At 43.9% G+C, this 22,552-nt stretch overlaps 1 protein-coding gene across 1 annotated transcript in view; it reads right to left on the bottom strand.

The window, feature by feature from the left end:
* Nucleotides 1-606: 606 nt before the first annotated feature.
* CAPN14 (calpain 14) overlaps nucleotides 607-22,552 on the bottom strand; it is a 48,863-nt gene continuing 26,917 nt past the window's right edge. The window contains exons 12-22 of the mRNA XM_077925632.1: nucleotides 21,695-21,703; nucleotides 17,658-17,860; nucleotides 16,218-16,254; nucleotides 15,468-15,524; nucleotides 14,899-14,956; nucleotides 10,729-10,793; nucleotides 8,522-8,590; nucleotides 6,976-7,054; nucleotides 3,950-4,066; nucleotides 3,448-3,503; nucleotides 607-2,479 (exon numbers count right to left, since the gene is read on the bottom strand). Of these exons, the coding sequence (XP_077781758.1) occupies nucleotides 2,453-2,479; nucleotides 3,448-3,503; nucleotides 3,950-4,066; nucleotides 6,976-7,054; nucleotides 8,522-8,590; nucleotides 10,729-10,793; nucleotides 14,899-14,956; nucleotides 15,468-15,524; nucleotides 16,218-16,254; nucleotides 17,658-17,860; nucleotides 21,695-21,703 (777 nt within the window). The 3' untranslated portion in view covers nucleotides 607-2,452. The remainder of the gene's footprint in view (nucleotides 2,480-3,447; nucleotides 3,504-3,949; nucleotides 4,067-6,975; nucleotides 7,055-8,521; nucleotides 8,591-10,728; nucleotides 10,794-14,898; nucleotides 14,957-15,467; nucleotides 15,525-16,217; nucleotides 16,255-17,657; nucleotides 17,861-21,694; nucleotides 21,704-22,552) is intronic.

Below are 22,552 nucleotides of genomic sequence, written 5' to 3'. Positions count from 1 at the left end.
AGCCCTAGGCGCTGAGGCTTTTACCCACAGCGCCACCCGCGTCCAAAAGGATATAAGAGCCTTCCAAATTCTACATGCATTTTATTATGCCTCCAGATGTATTATACATACAAGGTGAACCCTTTTGTATTCTGAGAACTTGGGGGCTAGATTCTTGAATTACTCCTGATTTCTATATTATTAATTGCCATATCGACCTACCTTCTCTATTCATTGTGTTGTATGCTCTGTTTTCCACATTGTTCTTCTGTCTCCATGAAAGACTTCTCATCCAGCTTACCAGCTACACAGTGATGTCCTTGTAATTCTTTCTGCTAATGCACCCAGTGAAAAGTGTGATGGTGTAGAAGTACCTCTCAATACAATGCATCCCACCCCCCAAGATAGATTGTGTGTTGTTTCCCACCAGGCACAAGGAAAACAGGAGTCATATCTTCAGAATCCTGGAAGTGTTTCTCTGCCAGATACATAAAATTTTCAAAAATGTCAAGGAAACCACCATGGCAAGAACACTTTCCTTGCGATCCACAGAACAGAGTTTGCATTGTACGAGTTAAGGCATACAAAGAGTTGACAAAGACCTCTTTTCACACATCTCAGTGCTACTTAGCATTATAAAAAACTTTATTGAATAATCAGCAGAGGATTCTTCGGGGTGCATGAAAAATCGTCACACAATAATGCTGCAATTACACGTAGTTGTGTTAAAAGGAGTCAATGCACAAGCGTGTACAAAAATCAGATACATAAAATGATTGGAGCACAATGGAACATATGTACTTGGCTCTAGCCATTTCCATGGAATCAGAGACTCATATAAATTGTAGAGATGGAAGGGACCATGAGGGTCATCTAGTCCAACCCCCTGCAATGCAAGAATCTTTTGCCCAATGTGGGGCTCAAACCCATGTTAAGAGTCTCATTGAGCTATCTCATAGCTTCCTTCATAACCTGTGCAATACATTACAAACTGTATTTTTTATTATAATAATAATAAAAGTTTTGCAGCGTGAAATCCCAAACCCAATGAAGCCACTGAGAGCTGCATTTTAGCCACTTTTTGGGAAGGATTTTCCTCTTTCATAGTCATGGGTTTTCTTGGCTATTAAAGTTTAGGCCCTGATTCTGCTCTGAAAGCAACATGTGCAGGCAGTGGCAACTGAAGAGCAATTTTATCACTGACCTCAGCTGAAAAATATAGGATAACAGTGGTTTGCTCATCAGGAAGTAACAGAAAGGGACAAACTATAGTTCTTGTGACCCTCTCTGCCAAATCCCAAAGGACTGCACAGATTCTTTCATGCCTGTTTTCATTATCCTACCCTTTCCGATAAACTTACAATGAGTAATTAAAAATAGCAATAAATAAATAAATACACTGTACTGGGGCTGGAGTAAGTAGGCCAGCTACTTATTCCAGCCCCAAATGGAAATGCAAATGGAGAAGAAAGAAATTTGGAGAGTGCTGCCCAATGTTCAAAGCCAAGCTTGGAAACAAAGGGAGGATGAGGCATTGTGGGATGCCTGGAGAAGGCACTCCATAATGACCTAAAAGGACATGTGAACCCTAACCTTTGCAGACAATCTGAAGGACTGTCAGTATAAATGTTCTTCATTTTTAACCAAACTTTTCTATTACAAGCTCTCAAAATGGCTTACAAAATAATAAATACAAGAATAAGCAAAATTATAAATATAACAAAAATTCATTTTAAAAAACAACAACCCGAAAACAGTGTTTTAGCAACAATAACCATATCATTTTAAAAGTAGCAGCCCGTGAGATTAATCAGATATTCAAAGCTTGTTGAAACAGATACCTAAAAAGACACTTATAAAGAGCCCAGGGAGATCTCTACCAGGTATTCCAAAGCTTTGGGGCCACTACTGAAAAGGCCCTGTTTCTTGTATCTGCCTGTCTGAGCTGCCACGATGAGATGGCGAGAAGCCTCCACAGCCAATCTTACAACTCAGGCAAGTACATCTTGGAAATGAGCTGCTGCAAGGCCCTTTAGGCCACTTCGTATTTGTTCACTGGCTCACTGTTCCTTGCTGCAGCCATATAACTATTCCATCCTGGTTTAACAGCAGATACTCCTCAACGAATTGAAATGACGCGTGACTTAACACCATAGCCTTCATTGTCACCCAGGTGCTTGATCAGTAACTCAGGATTTTTTTGCTTCTTCTAAGGGAAGCGCTTTTTAAAGAAGCCTCAGTCAATATGCTAGAAGCATGACCTTATGATTTCTGGCCATTGTCCATGCTGCACCCACAAGCAGTCCCAAGAGACATCAGTGGAGCTGCTCCCAGTGAATGAAACTCTTCCAAAATTCCACCAGAGTCATAAAGCTGGACTCAAAATGTCCCCCGTATACAGATAAAAGGATGTCACTTCTGTCCTTGTGAAGGGGCCAGGTAGCTTGGCTCAACTCTTCTCCTTTGCTTTACTTCACGAATAGAGAGTCATCATCATCCACTAGCGAATACCAAGGAGAAATGCATTAAAAATGGTTTTATCCTGCTCTACTGCGCTAGGGGCTAGCCTATGAAATGGTCTCCTGTTATACCTGACCTAGTCATTGCTATTGGTTCCTTCACAGGACCTGGTCCATGGAGGTGGGCGCCCCTAGGGCAGATCTATCTATTGGTCCATCAAGACCAAGATAGGCAGAACCACCACTGCCATCAGCAAGGAAGAAGGGCAACTCCATCAAAGCCTCCTCTTATGCTAATTCTGCCATTAACCCAGCCAACTTCAGGAAGACCTGTGTGGCAGGAGCAGCTCTGGTCTTGTGGCCCAGACTTTGCTATCGTTCCCAGATATGGCGTGCCTGGTGTAGTTCAGAGTAGTCAGTGTAGTCCCTTCTGAGCTCAACCATTCAGTAACTGTCTCTAGATCAAATGAATCAACTTATTTCTGTTCTGACGGTTTTGTACATATTCAGAAATAAGTTTGTTCCATTCATTGCAGATTTTTATAAGAAATAAACAAAAAAAAATCTGCATTTAAATTGTACCTAAAATATGCAGTTTGTACAAATTTCCCCCTAAAATAGGAAGGGTGGTTTGGGGTTGTTGTAGTTTTGCATTTTCCATGTATTAGATATATTTTAGTGCACACTGCAAAATTCAGAGAAGTGTGCAATCCACTTATTAACTGCTTTCTGGTTTACTTGGACGTTCTGGAGTTGCAGACTAAGTTGGTTTGCTTTATAATGTGGACTGTATAAAATTACCCTCCATCCCCACAGATGAACCTAGGAAGCCAAGCTCCTGGAAGAGCTCTTGACCCAAGGGTTTCATTGTCCTGTCAATCACTGCAATCACTTGAGAGTTATACAACCAATGAGGTGCTCCATTGATTGGGATATTAAACAGGAGACCCTGTTCTCCCATAACAGATGGTGCTGTACTACAGCTGGAAAAAAAGGTGTGTGTCCTTACCTCGGACTCTTGAAGATATATTCCTTTGCCATCTTTACTCGTATTGTGAAAGGCCTCTGCAAAAGGAAGAAATGAGGGAAACTGATATGATGATTCCAAGGAAAGGAATGCTTCTTATAGCCATGCTTGAGAAGAATAGAGGATGTGTGAGAGCCCATAGCTCATCTGGGCTCATTCTAGTAAGCTATTGTTTATCTTAGGGCAGATCTATACCATCTATTTAAAACAAATTTAAAGTGCATGTTTTCCACCACATAATAATGGGAACTGTGGTTTCCCCTTCACCAAGCTACAATTCTCAGCACCCTTAAGAAACTAAAGATTCCAGGATTCTTTGGGGAAAGTCATGTGCTTTGAAAGTGTGTTGAATGTGCTTTAAATGCACAGTGTTGCTCTCTCCTTAATGTCCAAAGACAGATTATGTTACAGACAGAGGACTTGCGACTGAAACCCAGTTTTGCTTGGAGTCCTGCATGAGAGAAATAGTCGTCTGCCTCCTCACCCATCATGAGTTCCACACGCAGCATGAAGCAGGCAAAGCTCTCAAAGGTGATGTTCAGACCAGGGTTCCCATATCGCATGGCCAGCAGCTTGCAGAGTTCATTGCTGAGGGAGATTCCTTTAGTAAGATAAAAAAAAAAACCCAAAGACATTTAGGCTTAATGCTCAGATTTTCCACGTGCAATCACAGTGCAAACAGTTCTGGACTGCTTTTCATGTATTTAATTTTATCCACCTTTCCCCCCCAGTGCAGAACACTTAACTCACATTTGGTGAGAAAGCTGCTGGACATTTAGCACCTATTGTGGCAAAACTAATCATTCATTCTTATGGCTACAAAAACACCATGCTGCTTTTAATCAGAGGGTTGTGAACTTGTCAGGGACTCGGCAGAGGAGGAATGGTGGAGACCGCCTCTCCCCATCCTGACCCTTCCACGGAGGAGGAAGAGGAAGACAGTATAGATTTACAACAGGCATTTGAGGAAGATAGCAGCTCAGAGTCAGATGAAGGGAAAAGCTGGGAAATCGTGGGAGAGCCAGAACAACACCCAGCTGACAAGTTATTAGAAAGTGTTCCCAACCCTCCATCTCCCAGAACCTGGCAAGCCTTAAAAGTAGGAGAGCAAAGAGCCCAAAGACAGAGGGCACGTAGCAGCACCCGTAGAAGAAACAATGAGAATGACGAATGAGGAAGTGGGAGAGACAAGGGGTGGAGATTTACTTGGGACAAGGCCATTATCCAAGAGGTTGGGTTCTACAGCCTCTCTCTGTAAAAATTGAAATAAAAAAGGACGGTAAGAAACTTTCTCTTGTCTTTATACTTTCCTGGGCAACCAGCTGGGAGCCGCTGACAGCACCCTGACAGAACCCAGGCACTGCCATGGGCAGAAAGCTGGACTCAATTGTGGATAGTCCTAGTTATATTATTTACTTCATTGATATTATTCCATCTTCGAACAACTCAGTGGGGAATCCCTTCAAACAACTCAGTGGGTTAGGAGAGGCTAAAATATAGCGACAGGCCAGAATCACCCAATAAGTTTTGTGGCTGAGTGGGGATTTTAACCTGGTTCTTGCCTGTCATAGGCTGACACTAACCACACTGGCCTTACATATGAAGACAGTGGGAATGGTGGCAGTGATGATGCTGGAAGACAACTGTGCTTCAGTCAGGAAGCCATCCCTCCCTTCACCAGAACCACACAGAAATTTGCATGCCATCAATTAAGAAATTACTGCCATGAAGCACATGAAAGTAAAGCGCTGAGAATCACTGGGATTTAAGCATCTGTTACATGAAGAGCAATGGAATATGCGACGGAAGCGCACCAAATCAATTAATAATGCATTTCTTAATTTAATCACACAAAGTTTGTTAATTTGATGTTCAAAATGCTGTATTTTTAATTGCATTACGCTTCCGGTGATGATTGGCTTATTGTTGTCATACGGTGTAGCAAGTGAATTGTAATGAATTCTAATTTCATTTCTTTTCGTATACAGTTTTGAAGTGTAACTTTTATAGTGCTTTCTATATGTTAGTTTCAAACTAAATTAAGTTAATTAATCTCCAGCTCCAGCATCACTGTGAACTGTACTAATCTCATTTAACAAAGCTGCTTTCCCCGCACCTTGCCACAATTTACCTTACAGCCATTTTTGAATCAGGCATAATTATTGAAGAGCCAAAAGTTTGGGGTTGAAAATTAATCCTCAGATTCAATTCAGCTCATTTCGAGAAAAATCTAGTGGGACAAACAACTTACATTTCCAAAAACAGGTCTGAGCAGCGTAGGTTAATGAATCTGCTACTGTGTTCTTTGAGCGTGCAGTTTATTTGGTCTGATCTAAAACGTGTGACGATTCAGAGATCTGGCAAAACAGATCTGTGCAGCTTGCATTGGGTTATGTACTGACTACAGTGGTACCTTGGGTTGCATACGCTTCAGGTTACAGACTCCGCTCACCCAGAAATAGTACCTCGGGTTAAGAACTTTGCTTCAGGATGACAACAGAAATCGTGCTCCGGCAGTGTGGCGGCAGCAGGAGGCCCCATTAGCTAAAGCGGTGTTTCAGGTTGAGAACAGTTTCAGGTTAAGAAGGGACCTCTGGAACGAATTAAGTACTTAACCCGAGGTACCACTGTACTTGACTGACACATAGCAAATGTGAGTAGTGGGACATCAGATTAATTAGGACACCACTCTATGGATAAATGGGAATCCCATGAGTGAAGCTGGTAGAAAGAGGTAGATTCCAAGCCCTTATCGTGGATAATTATTATTTATTAAAACTGCTAGCCACTTTATCTTGCCCTAGGCAACTCAGAGCAACCTGCAACCAAACAGATAACCTGATGATGGGACAATGCTGAAAACTGTGTTTCTGGCTCAAATGTTTTATTGCTCAAATTTGCCTTTAGAGCAGTGTTTCCCAACCTTGGGCCTCCAGCTGTTTTTGGACTACAACTCCCATCATCCCTAGCTACCAAGACCAGTGGTCAGGGATGATGGGAATTGTAGTTCAAAAACAGCTGGAGGCCCAAGGTTGGGAAACACTGCTTTAGAGGATATTGTTGGACTACAGCTTCCATCGTCATTGGGATGCTGGCTGGGGCTGTTGGGAGATGCAAGCCCAACAAGATCTGGAGGACCACAGGTTCTCCATCACTGACCTAGGAAGGCTATGTAATCTATATCACAGCATCAGTCCAGCACAGAAGGCTTCAGCACATGCCCAGCGTATCTTACATCAGGGGAAAGGGCCAACGTGGTGCCCTTAGATGTCGCTGGACTACAACTCCTTGATCACTGGCCACAGGACTTGGAGTTAATGGGATTTCTACTTGGAAAGTCATAGGGTCCTCATCTCTGATTTATAACCTGCAGCTCTTTCTGGAAAAAAGTCAGACTGGATCCCATAAGGACCAAAGAACACAAGACTAGCTCACAGAAGCCACCCAAATGCCTGGGGGGAGTCTGCAAGCTTGAATGCTACAAAAACAAAACTCTTCCTTTTTCCTCACCTAATTCTTGCACAGATGCTTGCAGCTCCACTTGATCCAAGGTTCCTGTTTGCTGAATATCATTTTTCTGGAAAACTGCCTGTCACAAAGAAAATAAAGAGGAAGATAACTAAGTAAGCAGGGCACACCAACCCATTCACCCCTCAGCTGGCTACACCTGCACCACTGCCACCCCTTTCTTCATTCAATGCAAAGGGTGCAGAGGTCCTGAGGCCACCTGAGGGAAGCAGACAATGCTGGCAGACTGCCTAGCCTGAAAAGCAAAACAACAGAGTTATCCATTTTGCCGCAGACAGAGAATTGATAGGACCATCGGAAATATATCTGCCTCTCTGGGTCTGTCTGGCTACCTTTCTGCCCATCTGGACACAAGATAAGAACAGGACTACACACACACACACACACACACACAGAGAGAGAGAGAGAGAGAGAGAGAGAGAGAGAGAGAGAGAGAGAGAGGTGGGAGAGGCAGCTCAAGTTCCTAGCCCACCTTTAGCTTCCCATCCTTCAATGGGGAGGGAGCAATTTCAAGGCAGGACGGAGGCCAAAACATTGCCCATGCCTAGAAGAAGCAGAATAAAACAGTGCAAAACAATAGACTAAATTATGCACAACAAGAAAGATTGTGCCTGTTTGCTTAATTTATGTAGGCTGCAGGGTTTAGTTTCCTGTTGAAATATTTGGACTAGCTTTGAACTTCAAAATGGCACTCCTATCTTTGCCACTCCCATCTGCAGGTGGCAAATGGGGTGGTGGTTCTATGTTACTTTTTTCTGGCGTGTGAGCAGGACTGTTGCATGAAAGATTTGGGCAGGGGGAGAAGGCACTTAAGCTGGCTGTGGTGGCTAGCAGTGTGTTCTTTCCTTCCTTTTCTCTCTCCCCCCCCCCCCTTAATGTTGCCTGCTTGACAGCAGCTCTTTTAAAAAAACCTTTTTTTCTGGATGCCACAAAAACCTCTGGCAGCCAGGGTAGAATTCTGTCCACACCCCGTTAGGCAGTATTTTTAAAACAGTAAAAAAAAGTGGTTGGGTTGGGAAGAACCTGACGCCAGGTTAAGCTTAACCTTTATTAGTTGCTTGTGACCTAGTAGACGCCTGGTGGGGACACACACAACATCCTTGCCTGCTCATCTATCGGAAATTCTTTTTTCCACCACTGGCAATTATAGGACCCCAGGGATCTCCAGAAAAAGCACAGCTTTGAGGCTGAGGAGGCAGGTCACAATGCCTATCTGCCCAGTATGGTTTCCACCTGGTGCCACCCTGGTATTTTAAAGAGGGGGTGGCCCAGCCTCCTCAGAGGGGCAGTGGTACATGCCCTTTCCCCACCCCTCCTCCCTATGCCAGCACCAACAGTAGAACTGGGAGAGGAAGGAGGCAATTGCCCCTATTGCCTCCCTCTCAGCTCCAGTACTAGAGGAGTTTCAAAAAATGGTGAGAAAGTAATGAGGTTCTTGTCCATGGAATCTCCACCCACTCAATCATCATATTGGCGCGCACATGCGCGTGCACACACACACACACACACACACACACACTCTTCTTACCTGGTACTGAAGCAGCTTCTTCCACAGGCATCTGAATTCTTGAATGCTCAAGGTGCCGGTGTTATTAAACTGAAATGTGTGGTCAAGGTGTACAATATTCAAATGAAGTTTGTTGCTGGGGGAGAATGTGCAAACCTGGAAAAGTTCTGATTAGACCAACCTAAGAGCAGCAAAGTCAAAGACTTTGGATTAGAAGAAGAGAAGCCACCGGGGGAATTTCTCGATTTTTGTACTTCCACTAAAAATGTGACCTAGCGCCTAATGCAACCAAAGTCAAAGCTACGTTATTGATTTCAAGAGGTCTTTGAACCTTGCCCCAGGGGCTACTCTTCCTTTTCCTAAAATCAATGAGCATTTTCTCATTAACTTCAAAGACAGCACAAAGCAAACTATGGACTGTGTATTCATGAGAGTTAAAACAAGCACATACACTGTTTACTCAGATTTAGTCTTTATAAGGGCAACTTTCAGCACAATTCTAACTGTGTCTATTCAGAAGTAAGTTCTGTTGAATTCAATGGGGTTTACTCCCAGGGTTGGGATCACAGCCTTGGTTACAAAGAGAGACATCCTGGCCTCCACCAGACATCCTTCCTAAGGTCTCAGCCGGGTTGCCTGGAATACTTTGGAGATCTCAGAAGGAGTCTTGCCTTCTCTCCTTACCCCATTCCTAGGCTACCAATCTTTCCAAGGTCTGTAGCTTTAATAGGAGGAAATGGGAATGTTCAATAGGATGTTCAATAGGAGGAAATGGGAATGAGACTTAGGGGCAATAGCAGGCAATGGTGTGAGGAAGCCAGGTGAGCAAAACCACCCAGACTATAACAACTCACCATCCACCATTCATTCATTCATTCATTCATTCATTTTATAGCATTCGTACCTTGCTGTTCAGCCAAAAAGGCTCCCAGAGCAGCTTACATGAAATTAAAACAAGACACCCTACCTGCAGGCCTACATTCTAATAAACAGGGACAAGGTGGGAAGAGTAAAACAAATGTCAAAAACTCAGACACTACTGCTCAGGAGCAAGGAGACAGTCACTCCCTGGTCTCAGGGTCTGGTCCAGAGAGACATGATCCAGCAATCTCACTGACACTATGCTGGTCTGAGTTTGCTCAGCACCTGGATGGGAGATCTCCCAGAAAGTCCTATGGACTCTGCCTGCACACACTGCCTTTCTCCTTCCCATTTCTCTACTTCCCTACAATTCAAAGGAGTTGAATATTTAACTATTCCATATTTGGAAACTGTCAAAAGAAAGCAACCCCCTTCTTCAGTGCCGAAACATTGGTCAATTATTTGGCTATCTGCCCGACAGAATCAGGTATTCATGTGTGGGTTATACCTGTGGACAAAAACAGGAGCATAGGACATGCAAACCCTATCTATCCATGACATCACCCTTTAATTCACCCTGTTTCTCAGTCCCTAACCTTCCCATGTTGAGCATGGAAGGTCCGCAGGCCATTTTTGCTTGAACAGAACTGGAACATCTTGCAAGATTTCCCCCCGCCCCTGCTTTGTCAGGGTCCCCAGTCTTGTTCAACTAAAAACAGGTAAAAGCTTCCTGCAGACATTCACAGCTCAATATGGGAAGAGTCAGGGATTGAGCAGGTGGGGCAACAGGCACTGGAACATGTCAGGTGCCCCTTGCCCCTCATCCGCAGATAGGCATTTGTGTGTTCAGGCAAACACCAAAGCACAGCTACAGTTAAACCAAGAAGACAACAAGAAGGATAAGAGGCCAACCAAAAAAAAAAAAAAAAGTCTATAAGGATTGGAGAATCTTTAAAGAATACTTTAAAAACTATGGTATAAAAGGAAACATCTTGGCAGAATTCGACTGATCCTTGTATTGTATAAATATAAGGTCGTAGGGAGGGTAAAAGAAACTATATAAGAAATAAGTAATTGTGCGGTATAAGGTAATTGATAAAGTACAGTGGGATTAATTGGAAGTCATTTTTAGTTCTTTTCTTTATAAGTTTTATAATTGCTTCCAGTATCCAGAGTATAAAGGATGTTAGTTATATTAATTTTGTTGTTTCTAATATTGTGGTTGTTGTCTGATTTTCTATTGTTTGTTTGTTTGACTGTATGTCTGTTTGTTTCTTTGTCTGTTTTCCCATAAATATATTTATTTTAAATCAATAAAGATATACACTGGAAAAAATAAAATAAAATAAACCAAGAAGGCAGGATACATCTAAGAGGGCCAATATACCCCGGCAGGCATCCAGGCTAAATCTCAGGCCATGGTTCTGAAGCTCTGGAAAGAGGGAAAAAAGTATAATTGAATGAAAATAGGGAGACAAAGCAAATCCACAAGCAGGAAAATAATATTCGGGTCCCAAGGGGTAATGGTAGCCCTCTTTGGAACAGAGTGCATCACCAGCATGCTCACATGCAACTGCCTTCAACAGGAGAGATAGACACAAAGGTTCTGGTACAGACTGTTACAGTAGATGTCAGCAAGAACAGAAACCAGCCTATGCCTTTGTATTTGGGCATGGCTCAAGTCCGCCAGTTTCAATGACATGCAATCCCAAGGAAATGTGCACAGGCGGCTGTGTCTGATTGACCTTGGGAGAAGTCTGTCTTTGCCTTTTTCTGCTTGATTTGTCCCTTGTGTAGCTCGACTAGCAGCAATAGACGACAACCAGGGATAAATCTGACAAGTTTTGTGTCCTCTGCCTGTCTTAGGAGACCGAACAGATAGACGAGTTAAAAACACAGAGCCGAGCCTCGGTTAGCGATAAGCGAATGACAAGAAATGGAACAGAAAGGGAGTCTAATCTTGTTGCAAATCATGATTATAGATTGCCTGCAGACTTCCATGGAGCAGGCAACAGGCTCATAACTCACCGATCCCTTCTCTACAGAAACCGACAATGTTTTAATCTCATTATAGCCCTGTTTATTAAATATGAATCATGCACTGTAAAGTTTGGAAATGAAAGCCTTAAAATTGATTGCCTATGAAGAATAAAAGATGAGCAGCACAGCCTGGTTAGTTTCCTTATAGATTTCCTGGTGCCTGATGGGTTACTTTGGAAAGATACTCAAGCACAGATAAAATAGCCATCTCACCCTCAGTCCTAAAAGAAGCCAAAACCCTGAATAGAGACAAAGGTTCTGTTTTGCTTTCTGTTTACTCTGAACCTGTGCCACAAGAGCTTTTATCTCATTAGCGTCAACAGTTTCAGATCTTATCCATTTATAAATCAGGAATCGTCTACCTTGTTTATTGGCTACGCTCAGTCTGTAAGCTGTGAGTATCTGGAGGTAGAACAGCCCACAGGAAAAATAGGACAGGGCTTTCTTGGAACCCGTATCTGCCATTCACGTATTGAGAGGCATTTACATAGTGCTTAATAGTTAGCATTTCTAAGCGGGGTACATCACAATAAACCATGTAGAGAATAAGCAATACAAAAATTCATCATGGAATCAAACACAAAATGCCTGGTGGAAGAAAAAAGTATTTGCCAGGCCCCTGAAGTTCAGCAAGGAGGGTGCCGGTCTAATCTCAGTTGGGGTGGAGTTCTGCCGGTTTGGTCCTGCAACACTGAATGCACGATTTCTAGCAGATATGAGATGTGCATCTTAGCCATAAGGGGACCATCAACAAAGACTCCCCCCAAGAGCTCAGTGATTGGCTAGGGATATAAGGAATCAGGCTGCCCTTAAGCTATTCACGGTGCTCATTATTTTTATGAGATGCTAACCTAAGTCTAAGGGATGCGGGTGGCACTGTGGTCTAAACCACTGAGCCTAGGGCTTGCCGAATGGAAGGCTGGTGGTTTGAATCCCCACAACGGGGGGAGCTCTCATTGCTCAGTCCCAGCTCCTGCCAACCTAGCAGTTCGAAAGCACGTCAAAGTGCAAGTAGATAAATAGGCCTGACGGGAAGGTAAACGGTGTTTCCATGAGCTGCTCTAGTTTCGCCAGAAGCGGCTTAGCCATGCTGGCCACATGACCTGGAAAAACTGTCTGCAGGCAAACGCTGGCTCCTTCAGCCAGTAAAGCGAGATGAGCGCTGCAACCCCAGAGTCGTTCACAACTGGACTTAACTGTCAGGCGTCCTTTACCTTTTCTTCACCTAAGTCTGCAGTCGCCAACCTCTATTCATGCTGTTGGTGGGAGTTAGGATCCAGCAGACATCTCTACCTGCTAACCTCAACCAACAGAGGGTTCCACTGTTATGGAGGCCCCACTATTACGGAGGAAACACTCTTGGCAGGGGTGTTCCCACCGGCAACAGCCAGCAGGGGGTCCCTCAAACACGATGTTGCAGCAGCAAGGATGTGCAGCAGGATGTGCCCCTCCACATCTTGGCAGTCCACCCTAGGATTCGTCTGCCCCATGTTTTTAGGGTACGCTTAATAAAATATCAATGGCACAAACATTCACAGGAAAGAGTGAACAATAAAGAAATCTAAATATGCTACAGAACCAAAAGCCTTCCTAAATAAAATATGGCAGGAGGGGCCGGTTTGTTGGTTTGTTTGCACTATCTTGAACTGAGAGGGAGTCAGTCAAGAAGGCTTCCCATGGCGGGAAAACAGGACTGGGTGAGGGAAGGAGCTGGGCAGAGATGGGAATAGTGAAAAGAAATGGTAACAACTAACAATGCCTAGTATATACAGAGTTTGGAAATGCATTCAACAAAAATAATGTTTTTTCCTGGAACTATGCCTGTTTGTTTGTTTTTGTTTCAATTGCATTTTGTGGTTCTATTTTCATTATATTTGAACTTGCTGCACACGCTAAGATCATATTTGATGGAGAGCAGGAAAGGAATCTTATAAATAAGTAAAATAAAAAGAAAGAATTGATTATGGAAGGAGAAATTGCCATAGGGAACATGGGAGAAGAGTAATGCCAGAGGAATTATGACACAAGAAGACATCAAAGAGGAAAGGCTAAATAGTAAGGAAGGATAGCTCTGTTAATGGAGAATTTGTGGCACCTGAAGATAGTTCTCTGCTCTCACAGCTTGGGAATTCAAACTGTGCCCCAGGCTCAAGACCAAAGTCACAGGGGTGTGTCATGAAGGGCTCTGATGATCAGTACCCTGACTCATACTTAATGGAGAGGATAATAAGTCACTGCCTAAGGATATGCCTGCTTTCAAAGTTCTTTGATACAACCGTAAGGCAACTACAATAATTCTAACGAGTGGAGGCTGGTGTCCATTGGGATTGGCAGGGCAAAACCACAACCTCACCAGTGCCTTGCCCCATGCCCGCCCCAGCAACCATATCACCACCAGCAGGAGGGTGGCGATGCCCCTCCAACTCCCTCATACGCAACTGCTGCGTTCTTGATGTCTATTTCACTCTCTTCTAGCTACTAGCATCCGGCTTCCAGGCCTGCAAAGCCACCTTTCTCTGTTGCATCTTCTTCTCCCCACCCCGCAGTCACTGCTGCATCCTCAGCCAGATGTGATATTCTGTTTCTGGAAATTCCCTTAGGAGTACACCTAAGGGCACAACCCTAAAAGCCTGCCCCTGGTCCTAGGCTCCTGATGGATCACATCGCCGATGCAACGATCCAACATCTTGATCTCACAGAGGGTAACCAGTTTCCTGTGAGAAGCCCGCAGACAGGACCTGAGCACCACAGCACTCTTCTTCCACATTGACAGCCATTGCTACATCTTGGGTTTCGGTGGCCCACCAGATTACTACAAGTGTTGGTGCTGACCTTTAAAGCCCTAAACAGCCTTGGCCCAGTATACCTGAAGGAGCGTCTCCACCCCCATTATTCAACCTGAACACTGAGGCCCAGCTCCGAGGGCCTTCTGGCTGTTCCCTCACCGCGAGAAGTGAAGCTACAGGGAGCGAGGTAGAGGGCCTTTTCGGTAGTGGCACGCGCCCTGTGGAACGCCCTCCCATCAGATGTCAAGGAAATAAACAACTATCTGACTTTTAGAAGACATCTGAAAGCTGCCCTGTTTAGGGAAGTTTAAAATGTTTGATGTTTTATTGTGTTTTTAATATTCTGTTGGGAGCCACCCAGAGTGGCTGGGGAAACCCAGCCAGATGGGCGGGGTAGAAATAATAAATTATTATTATTATTACTGAAGCACACCAGCAGAACATGAGAGCAAAGACTTCTTTGACTTTTATTCCCAAGCAACTGAGCCCCAGAAAGTAAAAGTGGTAGAGTTGCTATAATTAAGAGTATGAAAATGTTATCATTTAAACACGATTGATAGAGGTTGACACGATACCATCTGCAGAGCCTAATGAGAAACGTACCCAACTCTTGTGGAGACTCAGCTACATAATGAAAACCCTCACTGCTATTCTGCACTTGGGTCCATGTACATACGTGATGCTGCATTCCGCAGTCCAGATCATACTTACTCGTCCAAGCCACATTGTTCAAAATCCTCAGCAGCTGCATTGCATTAATCTCAGGATACTAAAGCAAGAGAGACAAGATATTATAGAAAAACCCAAGCTTTGCATATTTCAAGTTCTACGCATTCAAAAGACCATAATTTTTAATGGAGGTATCACATAGAAAACTGAGTTTTGAAGCTGCAGTCACAGATCATTTGTGAAAGTCAAGGCATTTTCATAAGATATCAGCAGTACCTATGATCATCAGAGAGGGATGTTCATACTTAAAATCTTATCAAGGGAATCTCTACCTGTATGTGAACCTTGCAACTGGCTTTATTATTTTGTCCCAATTTCCTTCCTTCCTTCAAGTGGTGATGAGCTGATATATGTTTGAAAATATATACAAATCAAGTCAAACCATAGTGGCGGGATTGTTCTATAGGCACTGTCTGATGGGCTTTCATCAGCATGCTTTCCAGAATGTAGGTTTCTCCCTCCCTCCCTCTCCTACAATTTTTTTTCACGGAAACTAACACGAACAGGGCAGTTTGGTTATTTCCTCTGGCGGACCCTATAGGCAGACTTACTTGATCAAAGTACTTAGTGAAGAAATCTTCCCAATCTTCATGTTCATCAACTATTTCCTGCAGACAACAACAACAACAAATCAGAACGGAAGCAGGATGGAAAGGCGGTAGCTCAAGATCTAGGTAATGGATTGCAGTGGATCAGCAGACCACTAGACCAACAGAGGTTTAGTGGCAAGAGAACAGCTGACAGTCAAACTTATCCTAGAAAAATCGACTTTCTGCAGTCCAATTCTGCATGACAATTTGCAAGAGTTTACGGGGGAAAGGACAGACACCCGCAGCCACGAGACTCTTGAGTTTGGCTTTTGAGGTCAGAGCCCCCACTCAGTAACTGCCGTTCCCAAGATGCCGTGAGAATGAGCATCCACTTGGCTTATGTCTTTTCTCTTGATATGATAAATGCCAGCTGCTGGGGTTCGTTCAAAGGGAGTGTATTCACTTCCCATAAGTTACGACATCAACATACTCTTGTGGTGCTGTTAGAATGTTAAAAAACAAAGTGAGTTACACCTCTTCTCCCCTTTTAAAAGCACACAGCAGGGATCGCCTATATATTTCCAGATTTACATCCCGCCATTCAGGTCTCAAAGTGAAGCTGGCCAGTAATAAAAGTCCATTTGCAAGCTTAGCCCACCGTACTCAACTGATTGGTTCCCCCACCCTGGAAGCTCTGCTGAGGATTGCAGGTCAGCACAGAGGAATAGAGGAGAGAAGCAAGTCAAGCGGTGTAGCGGTTCTTCAACTCACCTTTGAAAGGACACAGCTGGAATCACCACCCAATTCACTGAAATCAAATTTTAACAAGTACAATGAGAGGTGTAGATAGTGCAACAAGGTGAGAGGGGGAGGGAAGGCAGAAATGTTTCTTTTGTCCCATACAATGCTTCTTCTGGATCAAGCTCTCCCCACAGACATTGCTGCTTCAGCCAGTGTTGATACAACTGTGAAGCCATCTGCTTTTACAGAGTTGACAGGCCTGTAGCTGTTCTGCAGCCTCGAGCTCTTAGCTGCTGCTGGACTACAACTCCCATCATGTCCAGCCAGCTTAGCCAGGGATGATGGGAGTTGTAATCCAACAACCTCTAGGGACCCAAAGTTGAAGAATGTAGCACACAGAGGTCTCTGAGCTTCATTGATGGTCTATGAGTCCATTGCAACTGGTGTCGCCAGACAACTGGTGGCTGGGAATGAAAGCCCTGGCAATAGTCTTGAACACTTTTTGCCAGTAAGACAAGATGCCATGGGATTTTCTTGGAGCGAATGAGTCATTTTAGATTAAGCTATGTGCCCACTGCCCCTGCCTCCACTCCCACACCACATATCTGCACTGTAGTAATCTTTGTGTTGCTTAATTATGATTTTAAGTTCTGCTTTCATGTTATTTAATATGTATGTACCCCACTCTGGGACCTTGCAATGAAGAGTGGGTAACTAATTCATAAAAGAATGAACAATGATTAATAATGGATTTTTATTTTTATTATTTATTAATTAATTAAATTTGTATACCGTCCCTTATTCGTAGATCTCAGGGCAGTTCACAACATAAAATCACAATATAAAAAACACGAAATGCATATTTTTCCTAATAAAAATAGGAACAAAAACAAACCTAGAACCCGCCTTCCACAACATTGGAGGTCCATCAGCCAAAGGCCTGGTTGAAGAGGAATGTTTTTTGCCTGGTGCCTAAAGGTGTATAATAAAGGTGCCAAGCAAGCCTCCCTGGGGAGAGCATTCCACAAATAGGGACCAACTATTACCATGACATTGCTGCCATTGTAGTAGTAGTAGTAGTAGTAGTAGTAGTAATAATAATAATAATAATAATAATAATAATAATAATAATAATAATTAATAATAATACCCCACCCATCTGGCTGAGCTTCCCCAACCACTCTGAGTGGCTCCCAATCGATTTAAAAACAATACAGCATTAAATATTAAATTGTTGTTGTTGTTGTCGTCACAGTTCACAGTGGTATAGACCAGGATTCAGAAGCCTGCAGTCCTCCACAGGGAGTTGCTCGACTACGATTCCCATCATCCCTGACCAATGGCCATGAAAAGGTAGGGCAAACTACATATCTCCCACCAGGGAGCACCCACCACCAGCCTTTCCCTCTGGCAAAATTACACACTCCCTGCCCCTTAATGATTGTAGCAAAGCAAGACCGGAGGACTTACTGAAGGCTGTGCTTCCTGGAGAAGACCCGCAGGATGAAGTTTGATTCCTGGTTGGGTTCTGCAGTGGCTGGGACAATGACATAGGCCCCTGGTGGGAGCCGGAAATTCTGAGTCACTTCACGGTCATTTACAAAGACTGCCCTATTCAGGGGCATGTTCCAGACAAAGAAGGCAGCCGGCAGTTTTCTATTAAGGTCATGGTACTGAGAAGAAAGAGAGAGAGAGAAACTTACAAAAAGCTTACACTGTTTGGGGATTATTATTTTAAGTCATGTAAAGAGTTCCATGGAGAGGAACGAGCTAATATTTATATGAAAAATAGGGTGGGGTAGCATCCATTTCCGAAGGCACAAAATAGATGTGATGCTAAATGTGTCATCAGAAACCACATCCATGTTAAAAAGGTAAAGGTACCCCTGCCTGTACGGGCCAGTCATGTCCGACTCTGGGGTTGCGCGCCCATCTCGCTTAAGAGGCTGGGGGCCAGCGCTGTCCGGAGACACTTCCGGGTCACGTGGCCAGCGTGACGAAGCTGCTCTGGTGAGCCAGCACCAGCGCAGCACACGGAAACGCCGTTTACCTTCCCGCTATAAAGCGGTACCTATTTATCTACTTGCACTTAGGGGTGCTTTCGAACTGCTAGGTGGGCAGGAGCTGGGACCGAAAGACGGGAGCTCACCCCGCCGCGGGGATTTGAACCACCGACCATACGATCGGCAAGTCCTAGGCACTGAGGTTTTACCCACAGGGCCACCCGCGTCCCTACATCCATGTTACTTAGAAGTAAATGAAAGAGCAGAGGCAACCCTGAAAACAATGGGTGCTTGAATTTGTCTAAATTACATGCAAATATTTTCCCAAAACATGATAACAACAACAAATACTTTTTTCCTCCCAGCACTCAGATCCTGTGAAGCTACTTCCTGTTCCATGTTCCTTAAGACCCAAAATGGTCAAAGGTCTGGAAACGATGCCTTATGAGGAATGGCTAAGGGAGCTGGCCATGTTTAGCCTGGAGAAGAGGAGGTTAAGGGGTGATATGATAGCCATGTTCAAATATATAAAAGGATGTCATATAGAGGAGGGAGAAAGGTTGTTTTCTGCTGCTCCAGAGAAGCGGACACGGAGCAATGGATCCAAACTACAAGAAAGAAGATTCCACCTAAACATTAGGAATAACTTCCTGACAGTAAGAGCTGTTTGACAGTGGAATTTGCTGCCAAGGAGTGTGGTGGAGTCTCCTTCTTTGGAGGTCTTTAAGCAGAGGCTTGACAACCATATGTCAGGAGTACTCTGATGGTGTTTCCTGCTTGGCAGGTGGTTGGACTCGATGGCCCTTGTGGTCTATTCCAACTCTATGATTCTATGATTCTATGATTCTATGATTCTATGATTCTATGATTCTATGATTCTATGATTCTATGATTCTATGATTCTATGATTCTATGATTCACTTCACATGCCCTGCTCTGGGTGTGTCCACCAATAAAGTGAAGCAGGTGGTTGCCAGGGAGAGGGCCTTTTCAGTTGTGGCACCCTGGTTATGAAATGCCCTTCCCTGGGGGGCTCTCTTGGTGCCATCTTTGTGGTCTTTTCAACGCCAGGCAGAGACTATTCTGTTCCTCCAGGCCTTTTAAATAGGGTCTCTCCATTTTTCAATCTACATTCAATTTTGTGAGCCTCTTTTGTTATATTTATGTAGCATTTGATTTCACATTTCAAGGTACTAAAATAGTTTTTACTTTTCTTGTAAGCTGCTCTTTGCATTATGAGGTGGCATACAAAGGCCATTAAAATCTATACTAAAATAAATTATTGGGCACACATACTGCACATAGACTGGAAAAAGTGGGGAACCAATGATAATTCTACAGAATGCCTTTATCAGAAAAATTATACCCAGGCAACACAGAATCATCAGAGTGGTCCAAATATTTCCTAAATCAGTGCATACCCTTTGTGCATGTTGTCCTAAAACCCAAGAATGCAAGCAACCAATTTTGCTCAGAAAAATAGCCCCATTGATTTCAGTGGGGCTTACTTTTCTGCAAGTAGGCTTAGAATAGAATTACAACCGTGGTCTCTTTTTGACAACCCCATCATCCCATTATGGCATGATGATGAAGGCAAAATTGCACTGTTAATAGGCATCTCCCATTACTAGCGACTGAATGAGAGAATGCCGGACATGAAGACGGTCAATAACTGCATTGGCTAAGAACTCTGGTGCCTTCCTGATTTGGCCATTCCTCAAAATGGCTCTGACATTTTGCTCTCTGGCGGACTTTGCTGCCCACGAGAGCAGTTGCAGAAAGACTTTTGCTCTCTCTTTGGTTGTATTTCTCTCCTGCTAATGCAGCAATCTGTCATCTCCTAAGAGGGTGGGGTTGCCCCTTTGAATGCATCATATATTAAATGCAAGGCTTTTATGCCTCAGTCAATGCAGTGATTCATTGTATTTCCAATGTTAAAACTGCTCTTGGTTTTGTACTTCACTATATTAATCTTGGTGCTCAATACAAGTCTGGAATTTACTTCCAAGCAGACTCCAGCTCTGATCTTCAATGAGCCTGGATGTAAAAGTGTTATCTCCCAATTGGTCCAAGCCTCCAGACAAGAGACAAACAACTTTGGCTTTGCTGCTGCATTCAAGTAGTCTCAACCAGTCTGTTGATACTGAGCCTCTGGCGCCTTTGGGTAGAAGCCAGACTGGTTTCACAGCATGACAGTAGGTAGACAGGCTGGGCTTTCAAACCACAGCATATCTGAGACCATATGGAGCCAAATATGTGGGTCATGAAATCATAGAATCATAGAACTGTAGAGTTGGAAGTGACCACGGGAGTCATCTTGTCCAACCCCTGCAATGCAGGATTTTCCCACCCAACATGGTTTGGGCCATCTGGGCCTGGGCAAAAGCTTTGGCCAGAGGTAGCTAACATGGCGTCCTCTGGCTACGGTTGGACTACAACTCCCAACATCCATGACCATTGGCCATGCTGGCTAGGGCTGATGGGGGAGTTTGGAATTCAAAAACATCAGGAGGACACCATGCTAGCTTCCCCTGGCGTAGGCCAGATTCACAGTTTCTCTGATGACCTGGTCCTATTGTCCTGACATTGCTAAAATCAGAGGAAGCGTCTCAGCTGATACTTTGATGCAAATGGACCCAGACCAAGGTAGCAAAGGATATACCAGCATCAACCTATCTCTAGTCCCCATGCAGGTTAATCATGCCACTGCTTTGTTCCCATCTTCCATGCACATCACATGGCTCAAGTGCACAGCATCATATAGCCAGTGTGTTGCCAATCCTTGGTTTTATGTCCTGGTAAAAACGCCTTCATAGGCAGCTCTTTCCCTGACATAACATCTACTTGAATTTGATGGCGGTGTAACAAAAATATCTGAGACGAAGGCACTTGGGAACATCATTTAACTGTATGCAATGGACAAAAAGAAATGATAGCATCGATTTAGTGGCATCTGCAAATAATGCCAAAGAATGAGCTAAAAAAAAAAGTGGGCGAATTCCCCTAGGGATTTATACTTTGTGGGGCTTAAAAAGGAAATATAATAAAACCATTTCTCACTCAGCCCTGTCTACTGCTTCTGGGCATAGCTCAGGAACACACCACCATTAATGCTTAATTAAGCCATAAAAATGCATTATCTTGAAATGCATTGAGTCGCGACGGCATTAACAATCTTTTTTTTTTAATGCCTTAAGAAGCTTCTCTAAAATAGGTGGAAAAGAAAATGGGACACACTAGCTTTGAACGGAGTTTGGAAAGCCATGTCCAAACACTCACATACGAACAGAAATTCCATGTTCTGCAGAATACAAAGCATCAAGGTTTTGGGATTTTCCAATACCCTGAACACAGATTTCGGCAGTTGTAACTTCCCAGCAGAGACGGTTAGGATCGTGGTGCAAATCCGATTCCCATTGTAAGCTGGCATGGCTGAACATGAACCTCCAGCCAGGGTGGAAGGCGCAAAGGCACCAGAATGTGAAATTTATCAGGGCTGCACACTTTGTGCAGCTTGCAGGCATTTCCCACTTGCACAAAGTCAATGCAAGGCCCATAGCACCTCATAAGAACAGACAAAGAAGAGCCCTGCTCGTTCAAGCCAAAGAGCCATTAAATCCAGCCAGTGGAAAACCAGATGCCCCAGGGAAGCTTCCAAGCAGGACCTGAATGCAAAGGCTCTCTGCACACATATGATTCCTAGCAATGGGTGCATGTGTCTCAACATGTGTAGAGAGAGAGGAAGATGCAGCTACTTGCAAACAACACATTTCAGTATTTGGGCACAAACACCATTTCAAATATCCAATTGTTTCCACCTTAAAAGATTTTAAATCCAGCCCAACTGAGATTGCACTCAGATCAGAATTTCGGCTATGGTAAGCACACAGAAGTTGCATCTGTTTTTACCTACTCTGTCTCAGGGAAAAGTGCAGGAAGGAAGCATATGCAAGAATACACAGCCAAAATGGGAATAAGCAACACGGGACTATATACGTACCTCCTGGCCCACCTAGGAAAAAAGAAAGAAGAATATGTATCAGCCAGAGAATTCCAAGTAAAATTTACAACTGAAAGTTACAGTTGATTGAATCAGTCAAAAGGGCCGCCAGACACTAAAGCACTGATCTCCCTATTTTAAAACTTATCCCATATACTAGGCACCTTGGGGAGGTAAGGTTGCTGAAGTCCAGAACAGCCACAGGATGAACTCTGACTCCTGGTGGGGTTCAGAGGTGGTGGTGGTGGAGACAATGTCAAAAGCCCTAGGGGAGTGGGGGGCAGAAATCAGTGGCGTAGCGTGGGGGGTGCAGGGGGGGCCGGCCGCACCGGGCGCAACATCTGGGGTTAGGGCAAATCCAC

This window comes from Podarcis muralis, chromosome 3 (genome assembly GCF_964188315.1).
Source record: "Podarcis muralis chromosome 3, rPodMur119.hap1.1, whole genome shotgun sequence".
Taxonomy (NCBI): domain Eukaryota; kingdom Metazoa; phylum Chordata; class Lepidosauria; order Squamata; family Lacertidae; genus Podarcis; species Podarcis muralis.
Note: the sequence above shows the minus strand (reverse complement) of the source record. Positions and strands in the feature narration are given on the sequence as shown.